General features: G+C 39.3%; 2 protein-coding genes across 2 annotated transcripts in view; one reads left to right on the top strand and one right to left on the bottom strand.

The window, feature by feature from the left end:
* Positions 1-1,003: 1,003 nt before the first annotated feature.
* On the bottom strand, positions 1,004-2,749 carry map1lc3cl (microtubule-associated protein 1 light chain 3 gamma, like). The gene is made up of 4 exons (XM_016541537.1): positions 2,344-2,749; positions 2,127-2,182; positions 1,934-2,040; positions 1,004-1,666 (listed from the first exon to the last, which is right to left on the bottom strand). The coding sequence occupies exons 1-4, from the start codon at positions 2,399-2,401 to the stop codon at positions 1,507-1,509; spliced, it is 381 nt and encodes a 126-aa protein (XP_016397023.1). The 5' UTR covers positions 2,402-2,749; the 3' UTR covers positions 1,004-1,506.
* Positions 2,750-5,544: 2,795 nt separating this feature from the next.
* Positions 5,545-11,113, top strand: part of LOC107730670 (dapper homolog 2-like) — a 14,889-nt gene continuing 9,320 nt past the window's right edge. The window contains exon 1 of the mRNA XM_016541534.1: positions 5,545-6,143. Coding sequence (XP_016397020.1) covers positions 5,913-6,143 — 231 coding nt within the window. The 5' untranslated portion in view covers positions 5,545-5,912. The remainder of the gene's footprint in view (positions 6,144-11,113) is intronic.

Genomic DNA, 11,113 nt, shown 5'->3' with positions numbered 1-11,113 from the left:
TTGTCACTAAAAATATATATTTCAAGTAAACACTGTTCTTTTGAACTTTCTAGTCGATAAAGAGTCAGCTAATTAAAATGATTTCTGAAGGATGCTGTGACACTGGAGTAATGGCTGCTGAAATTTCAGCTATGGCATCACAGGAATAAATGAATAAATGTAATTTGACAAACTTTTGAACAGTACTTATCTTAATATGCATACTACTTTCTTTTGGCAGTGATATGTGCATTTCAATATCACCGTATACTATCAGCATGCATTCTGCCCCATAAAAACCTCAGCTTACCTCCGTTTGAACTTTCTCATTGCCATTTCTCTGTTTATGCATTCTGTTTTCACAACACACTTTGCATGAAGGTGCTAAAGTTCCCAGTAATGTCCTAAGTGACAGTAAGAATGCAGATGTGAAGGGTTTAAAATTACCACCATTAACTCACCCTATATTTGTGCTTAATCCTAAATTAAAATGGCTTTGCTAGATATGGATAAAGCATGAGAGCCTAGTTGCATTGCGAGGGACACTAACATGCAATTCATATAATGCCATATAATTTGTTAGACCTGACCCGTTTAGCACCTCCTCCTTACTGACACCGTAACCTAAACCATTCTATTAGAGATGCTGGTTAATAACAGCCATGTGTAAAAGGGTGATGCATCTTTAGAAGAGGTGTGAGACTAAAAAGCAATGACAGATTTCTAGCAGAGAATTGCTTCACTGCTCTGTGCATGTTTATGAGTATTTAAATGATCACTTACTGGCCATATTGTTTATTTTAAGCTGCCCATTACAAATAACCAAATGAAAAATCAGCTAATTAGATCCATACCCCATAGTGTATGTCACCATGTTAATCTTAGTTCCCTGTTGAACAGAATAAACCACATTAACAGAATATATGGAATCAATAAAACCAGACATTCAGTTAAAAGAACTAAACTGATTTATTGAGGAATTTTCCAACTGCATTTGAAGCGGAGTACAAAATGACTGTTGAACTCATTTTCATTCCTGTAGGTGCTTAAATAGTTTTTTTTTTTTTTTTGTCCGTCTCCTCTGTGTTTGTTTTAGGAACAGATGCACAGTCACAGAAAGATCAAGGAAAGGAAACCAGCATCGAACAAACCCTGTCTCATTGTGACAGGACATCCCAGGTCCTTTCAGGGACAGGACTTCCTTTTTTGTGATAGAGCCTCATGACTGAGCGGCTTGAGAACTAGTGCAAGTGACATCACTTTTCTGTTCTTCATATTAGACGGCTCAGTTGTAACCTCTTTCAAAGCTACTGATTATGCTTCAACATTAGCCTCCAAGATATTTCAACTACTAAGAAATGAGGTCAGAAGAGTCCTCTCAGCCAAGTGTTGGTGGTCTGTGGGGTTTTAGATGTAATGCACAGTGAGAGTCTTCATTTAGCAGCAATAGCGAGTTATGATCTCAGAGAGGCGTCGGTCTGGAGGTATGTGAGGTGATCTGTGTCATGCTAATTTTCGAGGGTCTTTTCATCCAAACATGTCCTGGGATGCATAGGTTATGTAGAGGAAGCCATCTGGGTCTCTGAACTGTGAGTAAACTTCTCCCATGCTGGCTGACAAACAGGACATATTCTTTCCTGAGATCAGTAGATGCAGAGCTTGAGATGCCTCTAGCACTATCTTATTTCTGAAAGAGAAAAAGCGAGACAGGAAAATGGCATTACTGAAAATAATAACTTGAAAATGCCTGAAACTTCAAGCGGTGCCTCATACAGCTATCCAGTGATTGAAGCAACGTGGCACAGCAGCACAGGTCTGATTCACTGTTCATACAACACACATTCACACTGACTCAAGAAAACAGGCCATGACTCATTTTCTTTTGAGCTGCAAAAACTGGCACATGCAGCTAAAACTGCATCATATAATTGAGAGAGAGAGAGAGTCTACACACCTGAGCAGACTGAGGAACTGCCCTAATGTCAGCTCATGTGGGACAAGAAATTTGGTTTTGTCCAGTAGGGGAAGCTTTTTCTCTCGAAGATATCGCTCCACAATTACCTAAAATACAAAAAATTTCTGAAGTGTAAAAATAGCCGTTGTTTAATTTTTCTTTAAACATTTCATATTTAAAAAATATATCTTACCGGCAATTTGTTGGGGAACTTAGACCGAATAGTGCAGACTTCGTCTTTTCTTGTTGCTGCAATTGGAAGAACAAAAAATGGAAAATTGTTTTACTTCGCACAGATATATATATATAAAAAGTGTAGACATCTTTTCCTGTTGTTGCATTTTTTCTGAGATTTTCTGAAATTATTATAACCACAGGAACTAAAAATAAATATATATTTCATGACCTACCCAGGCACTTCCTTTGCTTGAAAGGCATAATTTCCATGGATTTCTCATAGGGAGGCATCCTGACTGGAGTTTGGCGAGGCTGGAGACCTGTACGATGGTGAGGTATGAGGAGGCTGTGGCCGGGCTGACGAAGTACCCACGGGTGGAGGTTGTCTCAAATGCCTGCTTTCAGCTCGCGGGGCTCGGCCTTTATACGGGTGTGTGTGTGTCTGTGTGTGTAGGAGGAGGACAGTCTGAGGTGTGAAAACATGAGAAGTGCTTGCGCTAATTAAAGACCTTGCGGTGATATTAGGATATTAACCGTTACATAAGCTCTTCAAAACCTTTTCAGAGCCTCTCCCGTCCTCGCGCTCGATCAACAATGAACCGGTCGCTGTAAATGATCAAAACATACACAGACACCGGTTATTTGAAGTTCAACTCCGTTTTTTTTTTCTAAAGAGTGCCATGACAGCTTAATTACGAATCACTGCATCCGTTTGCGTAACACCGCAGTGAACGACAGACGTGAGAAACGGAGTTCCCTAAACTCAACTAACGGGACAAACACAAGCATATGTGCTGCATATTCAAGTAGGCCGTTTATGCCGCAGGGTGTTGAACGTTTTTTGAAAGCATTCTTTGTAGGCCTAGGCTACTGAAAAAGAATTTTTCAGTCAAAAGTTTAAACCGTAAAACAAGACTTTAAAACAAAACACAACTATATTAATTTAATAATGTAGACACAGACATCCAATGTAAAAGGTAACATACGAAAATAACATACAAACGCTATACAGTAAAATATGTTATTTTCCGAAGAAGAAAGAAGGTCACGCGATTAGTTTGTGTGTGTGTGTCTGTGTGTGTAGGAGGAGGACAGTCTGAGGTGTGAAAACATGAGAAGTGCTTGCGCTAATTAAAGACCTTGCGGTGAAGGAAGGATATTAACCGTTACATAAGCTCTTCAAAACCTTTTCAGAGCCTCTCCCGTCCTCGCGCTCGATCAACAATGAACCGGTCGCTGTAAATGATCAAAACATACACAGACACCGGTTATTTGAAGTTCAACTCCGTTTTTTTTTCTAAAGAGTGCCATGACAGCTTAATTACGAATCACTGCATCCGTTTGCGTAACACCGCAGTGAACAACATACGTGACAGACGTGAGAAACGGAGTTCCCTAAACTCAACTAACGGGACAAACACAAGCATATGTGCTGCATATTCAAGTAGGCCGTTTATGCCGCAGGGTGTTGAACGTTTTTTGAAAGCATTCTTTGTAGGCCTAGGCTACTGAAAAAGAATTTTTCAGTCAAAAGTTTAAACCGTAAAACAAGACTTTAAAACAAAACACAACTATATTAATTTAATAATGTAGACACAGACATCCAATGTAAAAGGTAACATACGAAAATAACATACAAACGCTATACAGTAAAATATGTTATTTTCCGAAGAAGAAAGAAGGTCACGCGATTAGTTTTGGAACGACACGAGGGTGAGTAAATGATGACAGAAATTGCATTTTTGGGTGAACTGTCACTTGTGTTTTTGATGACTGAGCCCCAAACACAATGAAGTTAGTATGGTGTTACGGACTGCATAACCATAGTGAAACAGAAGCCAAGCCCCTTTTGGAACAAAAGCCAGTTTTTTCCACTAAGGCCCATCCACAACATGCCCCCATTCTCAATGAGGTCAAAGAGATACGAAATAAACAGTGTAGCCTACATTATGTGCCTGATGAACATTATATGAAACAATAACAAGGCCAAGATAACAACAGGGTCTGACATAGGCTATTACTTTAAACTAAACTCTTTAAACATTATACACCTCACTGGCTCACCACCAGCCTATATATTTGTTGAATCACTGATGGGTATAAGTGTGTTCAAAGTGTTTAAACTTAACTATTTAAAAGTTAAACTTAGCTAAACCTTGAAATTTCAAAGCAGGTTGAAAAGGTATAGGCCTATGAATTTTGATGGATCTGACTTAAAGGTGTTCACATCAGTGTGATGTATTCAAAATAGATTATGTAAATTATTAGGATTTTTAAAACAGAAAGACCATTTGGGAAAAGAGGATAAAAAACCTGAAGTGGAAGAGAGCTGCCAGAGTTTGAGGTTTCACATTTAGTTTTATGGTTTCAGCAGGAAGTTTGCTTATGAATAGTCAAGTTTTATTTAAGAGGGTGATGAAAGAAGAAAGAAAGAACTGATATGCAGAAAATATTGTGCTCTAGGCCAGTTTCATATATTTCGTTTAAACTTAAGAATATTTCAGAGACAAATTAATTGCAATTGTAACTGTTTTATAGCCTACATTAACAAATTGATTTTACATACATTATTATATGCATCATGTTAAAACAAGCCTTACATTATCTATTTATTTTCATCTGATGTTTTCATTTGTGATTTGATTTCAGTAGGCTATAAACTAAACTCTATAGGCTAGCTATTCAACATGGACAGGCCTATATGGAATATCCAACCTATATTTGACTGTCTTCCTACCCTTGTGTCAGAATGATAGGTGCTTAAACGATTACTGATGGAAATCTTGTTTGTATAGGCGCAGGTTAGACGGGCAGATACTGTCACCTGCTGGTTAGAAACAGTCTGTCGTTTGTGACTACATTGGACGTTCTCGTCGCATAGCAGCCGATACAGGAACCGACGGCTTGAAACCAACAAAACCAAGCGGATATTGGATCATTTGGAAAAGTACACAAAGTAGGGTAATACACGTCATTAAAGTAACAACATACAATTTTAAATCACAACGTGGGTCATCATTTTTTTCTTTATTTGCATGTAGATGAAAGTGATCCAATATTTCTATAGCAGTGGTTCGTGAATGTTTTAAGTGAACGAATCATTCCATGAACTGACTCATTTTTTGCTTGCCTCTGTGAACGAATTCAAAGATTTAAATAGATTCGAGTCACTGGGGTGAATCAAAAATCGGTTCCGCTAATTTTGTCTTTAAATTTGATAAATGAACACAATTCAAGTTTATATTAAATATTAGGCAACAAGTCTTGCCACGCTACAGTCTCAACACATCGTACTAACTAGCAGATTCACATTCCGCGTCTTAAAAAAAGCTAGTCAATTCTGTTCGAAAACTTCCCCGGCCAATCAGCAGCGAGCTTTCACGTCTAACTCCTCCCCATTCATACTCTTTTCTTCTTCACAGCGGCGAGCTGTGTGCAAGACTGTCGCATATGATTCAATTCACATCGTCTTCATCATCATCATACCGAATGATAGCCGACGTGATGGTTGTGGCGTCTCAAAATGGTTAGGTGGGAAAGGATTTTTCGGTGGTGTAATTTAAGACCTTAAAAGTATGCCTTTGTTACATGTGCCTCAGTGCGAAAGTTGAGTTGCCACCGTACTGCATTTTCGTGATACATTGTTACGGGCTCTGAATTTTAAGCGTCTGCTCCGGTGTTGCTCATGTCGCACAGCGCTCATGCTGCATTGATGGCCGGTGCTCTGGTTAGAGGCGAGCAGTGAGCCTTTCCGTTCACCGGCGACCACAGTGTTTGCCTCGAAACCGATTTTGCGCGCACAATGGCCGGACGCCGCGGTTGCGTGAATTCGCTATGGTCAGGGAGCGAGCGGGTTCGTATCGGAGAGCGGCTGAAAGCCACTCTGGCCGGCGTAATGGAGCTGGATCTTCTCAGAGTACGACAGCTGGAGATGGTGGATGCGGTACTGGACATGAATGGAGCACCCGCTCACCAGGGGGAAAGACTGGAGAGCGCCGCCGAGGATGGTGCCGCAACCTCCCGCAGGCAACAGGTCAGTGGGGACGTGGGAAATTCCACAGGAACATATTGTTCCTCGTAATTTTAACTTTGATCTCCTCATGGAGGTGGAACCCTGCACCTGCTAAACGTTTCGGTGACAGTGGCATTCTGTGGAGCTCAGGTTGCATGACCGAGACAGGACGCGGCTGTGTTTACATTTCAGAATTGTTTAAAGTGTCAAGGTTGAGTTGGAGTGCACAGCTATTTTGGGCCCCTGCATACAATGCATGTTGATTACGCCAATACAAAATACCGTCTAGTGTCTTATAGGGGGAATGGGGTAAGCTGTGTCATTTTTAAGTTGGCCTCTGGGCAAGGAAAATTTAAATATATATTAGGAAGTCTGCTATCAAGTGAAATGAGAAAGCATCTATTAGAAAACTGAAATATGACATCAGAAAAAAGTAATTGCTTCATGTTGGGGGTAAGTTGAATCATTGGACAATATGAGAACAATTTACCAAAAAAATGGACATAACCAATTTACTTATATATTACTCTCATTCCAATGTATTATAGAAGCAGACAGAATAAAATGTTTAATATTTAGAATATTTGATTGTAATTCAACAAATTGTAACATTTTGCAGTTGTATTTGTAGTAATATTTCCATATTTTTCCAAATTCAGCATTTTGGGAAAAAATGCTTTATTTAATAATGAAATAATTTGGACAAATTGTGCATGGTTTTATACACTGGCATTTCACCAACATACATTAAATATTTCAGAGCTGGATAGATTTGCGTTGATATTAAATTAATTTCACCTGCCATCATGTAGAAAATTTACTTTGGCATACAAAAGTTTTTTTGCATAAAAAAATATTGTAATTTTTATATGATGCAGAATTTTTTTTTTTTTCACGTGCATCTCTCAAATGTCGGCAGCTGTAAATGAAGGGCTCTTTTTAAACATAGTCATGTGACAAATAACACACTGCTTTCTAGATTAAGAGTGTGGCACAATTTACCTGCTGGTACTTCTTACCCTACTATCAATTCCTTGTTAATCTACAGATTCTACACATACTATCTGTAGGTTGCACAGACTGTGTATGTAAAACAATATGTTGATTTTGTCAGTGTGATGTGGCAGGGCTCTTGACCAGGTATGGAGGACTGATAACAGGTGCAGTTCAGGTGTGTGCTTGTGTAATGAGAGAAGGAGGGAAGTGTATGTGAAAGTTGCCAATAGAAGCACCATTGTGTGTTTTTATAAAATGGACCGTGTGCAAGTGAACTCAAGTGAAGCCACAAATGTGAAATGCATTTAATAGTGGCAAGTAGCTAATAAATTATTTCTCATGTCCTTCATTTATTATAGGGCATTTATAAAATTACCCGGGATCTCTTAGAACAAAGTGATGTAATTGAGAGCGTTTCTTTCATGGCATGAAAAAAATTGTTTTCGCAGTTTCAAAAGGCTTTTAAAGGACACTTACAAGTAGCCATTCAGTCCAGCAAAATGTGTGCATGATGAACAGCAATATGTATCATGAGACAAAAGAATTAGTCATCATCGGGGCAATGTTGTTGCCTCTCCACCTACGCGACTTCCATTTGCATAAACACCACATGGAGAAATGTTTCTGTTGTCGGTGTCACAGATATCACCTCTCCCCTGCTACCCGCTGAGGGAGAGAGAGGATGGAGGGAAATGGACAGAAAGACGGAGAACGGGGGTGTGCCATGCAGAGCAACTGATATGTTAACCCCTCGCTAGGATGGACTTCTGTGCAGTGGCTGAATGCAGCATCTGATTTCATAGTAATATGCATATAGTCTTTCATTTGATTGATGTTGATTTATTAGATTGTTACAATATATGATATGTTTTCAGTCAAAGGGTTGATTGCTCTGATTCATTGGCTGAAAAGCTGTCTTCCTGCTGCCTCCCACAAGATTCACCTTGTTATTAAAATATGACATTAAGCCGTTTCCTGTGTCAGTGAGGGAACTGAATGAGTAATTCCTCTGCCGATGGAACCATTGGCCTGACTGGATATTCATCTCATTATTTCCATTATTTTATGTCCATTTGGATCATTAGCCTCATATAATGCAGTTTCCATGTGCCAGAGCACTCCTTCATGAATTGATCGGTAGCTGGAAAATGGCCAGTGCGTTCTGCGTGAGATCCGTATCAGGTTTCCCCCACTGAGCAAATGCTTCTTCCAATTCTCCTGGTGAAATGAAGAAAAAAAATTGCAACTGTATACCGAGGTAATGCAGTATAGTTTCTATCTAGATGTGTTCATGAGTGTATATGAACAAATTTGGACTTTTATAGGCAAATTATACGTCTTTATGCACTTCATTCAGTTGTGGCAAGGAAAAAATGAAACTGAAGTAACTCACAGGGTGACTATGTCCTCTTTGTCCTCGACATGTCCTGGCTGGGATTTCTAAATTGCCTAAAATGTCCAGGTGTTGGCTCCTATTGTTTTTATATTTGCTGAAGGTAATGACTGAAAAGTAGTTTGACCAGTAACATGCAGGCATTGCACATAATCGATCAATTGTGGCGTGCGAGAAGGTGGAATCTACAGAGAGCGGTCAAAGCGATGCAAATATACATATAATGTATGAGAACTGTAGAGAGAACGTCAACACGAAAACAAAGCCAAAAACAAAGTCACCCTAGTACCACAGAAGTGTTTTTGTCAAATGCATGTGGAAGTGGCAATGCACGTGTTAGTTCATATTCCACCAGCAAAGACAGAGTTAAAGTATTGCTGCTAAATCGGATGTGTGGGCGAGGAGAGGAGAAGGAGAGCGAGAAAGAGAAGGAGAGAGAGGGCAGGAAGAGAAGAGAGGCCTGACAGTTCTCTGAAGTGAAGTGGGGGAGGCAGTTAAATCCAGGAGTGGTGGTGGTTGGGAGGGGGTCTCACATAAGAGATGCCTCCTTCATGCTGTTCGTCTCACTAGGCAACCCATCTCCTGTGCGCTCTACTTTTCTTCAAAACTCTTTTTTTTTCTTTGCTATCTAGTCTCTTTATGGCCTCCTAGAGTTTTCCACCTTCATGTCCTGCTCACTCTTCACTCTGAATGTTTTTCCTTCCATATATATTTTTAGAGTCCGATACAGGAATTGTGGGTAAACTGCTGAAGCAGAGATAAGCCTGGTCAAAGTCTCTTTCAATACCCATTATACCCCCGTCTTTTCTCCCTCTCTCCTTTGTTTCATCATCTGCCTTTCTCCGCTCTCTGCTTATTAACAGCCCTCCCCCGACTTTTTTCATTTCGCCAATGCATCACCTGCATTGTCTGTTTAAAAGTCTGACAGAAGGTTGATCGGACTTAACAGGATATGCACAATAGTCTCTTGGTTTGATGGGATTCCTCAGAAGTGCTGCAAAGGGAGATTCCTTGCGATGGGGGGAGGTTGGGGATCACAAACAACTAACCCCAGTAAACACTTCACGTAGATAAGCGATTCAAAACTTCTGAACTTAAAACAAAGCATTCCCTTGAAGGATCTCAGTTTATTAGTTGTTTAAAATCCTCTCAGAAAAGCAGGCTTAGACATCATAAAGTCACTGGCTAATGATGTAGATTAGCTTCCCCTTACAGGTGTGTAAGGGGATGTTTTGTAAATATATACATCACTGATACATGACTTCTATCCTGGTATTAACATCCGTCTCTGGTGATCCAATCACAAGTGGTCAGCTGAGACAAATTGCTGTTTAAATTAGGCTTTAACATGTGTCTCAAATGCATCTCCAGTAAACAGCTGTGATCGTATTTCGAGAAGAGGATCTCTGAATTCAGGACTACATACATTACTCACTATGTAAATGTGTTATTGCATGTTGATGAAGCACAAAATAAAATCTCATTTTAATTGTGGACATTGTTTTGATGGGAATTAGGGCTGCACAATTAATCGAATTTCTAATCGCAATTAAAATTATGGATGCCACAATTACGTAATCGTTCAAAGCAGGCAATTAATCGTTCAAAGTCCACTTATGTTATTCTGCACGCTTAAGATATGTTTTTTTTCTTTCTACATGTTATCTTAAGGGTTTTTCCATTGTTTTAGTTTTAGTTTTAGTATAACATTATAATACCATTCATATTTTTACTTTTTTATCATTTAAAGAAGAAACCAATCCGATGTATACTTGACATTTGAAGCTTAATACTATAGAAAAGCACTAAAAGTTTTTCAGTTAGAGTGTTTTCAGCTTGTTTATTTTCATATAAAAATACGGCATGCAGTTGCATCAAACAATGGTATAAACATCATTCAATGTAAATGTGATAATCGTAATTAATAATCGCAATTACAATTTCAAGGGAATAATCGACAATTATGATTTTTGTCATAATCGTGCAGCCCTAAAACATACATTGCAATACATAAAGCACATAAAAAAAGAATAAGATCTCAGTTAAAACATATTATTTGATACTTCCTAAACAATGTCTATTTATCAACTCGTTTGGTCATATTTAAGTGAATAGCTTCTGTTTGATTTCAGGTTGAGATTCCAGTCACTCCAACCACTCCCACTGTCCCGATTTCTCCCAGCACGCCAGGAGTCAAACCCTGGGTCAACACCACAGATGATAAACAAGGCCAGACCAGCGTACCTGCACCGGCTCCGTACCGGCCCTCTGTGTGAGTATGGACTGCGTTTATACCTCATTTATCAGTAGTAGGGATGTAACGATTAACCGCGAGCCGGTTGAAAATCAAATATGTGACGATTCAAAACGGTTGAGATGCTAAACAAATCGCGATTCAATTAGGGGCAGGAGTTTATATGAATGTATGTCTGAGGGGAACTTACTGTCTTAAGAAAAGTTTAGATGGTATTTTTTCTTTTCATCTTGCCTCTGTATGATGCATATTAAAGTTCATAAGTGCTGCACTGCTTTGTTTACAGAGCAAACCAAGGAAACGCTTTAAGCGCCACCTGCTGGCAGAGAGTGAATCTGCGTCTCGTTC

The sequence above is a fragment of the Sinocyclocheilus rhinocerous genome, unplaced genomic scaffold, assembly GCF_001515625.1.
Source record: "Sinocyclocheilus rhinocerous isolate Xijiao unplaced genomic scaffold, SAMN03320098_v1.1 scaffold308, whole genome shotgun sequence".
Taxonomy (NCBI): domain Eukaryota; kingdom Metazoa; phylum Chordata; class Actinopteri; order Cypriniformes; family Cyprinidae; genus Sinocyclocheilus; species Sinocyclocheilus rhinocerous.
Note: the sequence above shows the minus strand (reverse complement) of the source record. Positions and strands in the feature narration are given on the sequence as shown.

Bases quoted from the DNA above. Each gene is read 5' to 3' on its own strand.
- map1lc3cl (XM_016541537.1), bottom strand. From the start codon at position 2,401: ATGCCTCCCTATGAGAAATCCATGGAAATTATGCCTTTCAAGCAAAGG. The intron at 2,183-2,343 runs GTAGGTCATGAA...TTCCAATTGCAG, and splicing joins CAAGCAAAGGAAGTGCCTGG to CAACAAGAAAAGACGAAGTC. The intron at 1,667-1,933 runs GTGTGTAGACTC...TTTCTCTTTCAG, and splicing joins CAGTTCCTCAGTCTGCTCAG to AAATAAGATAGTGCTAGAGG.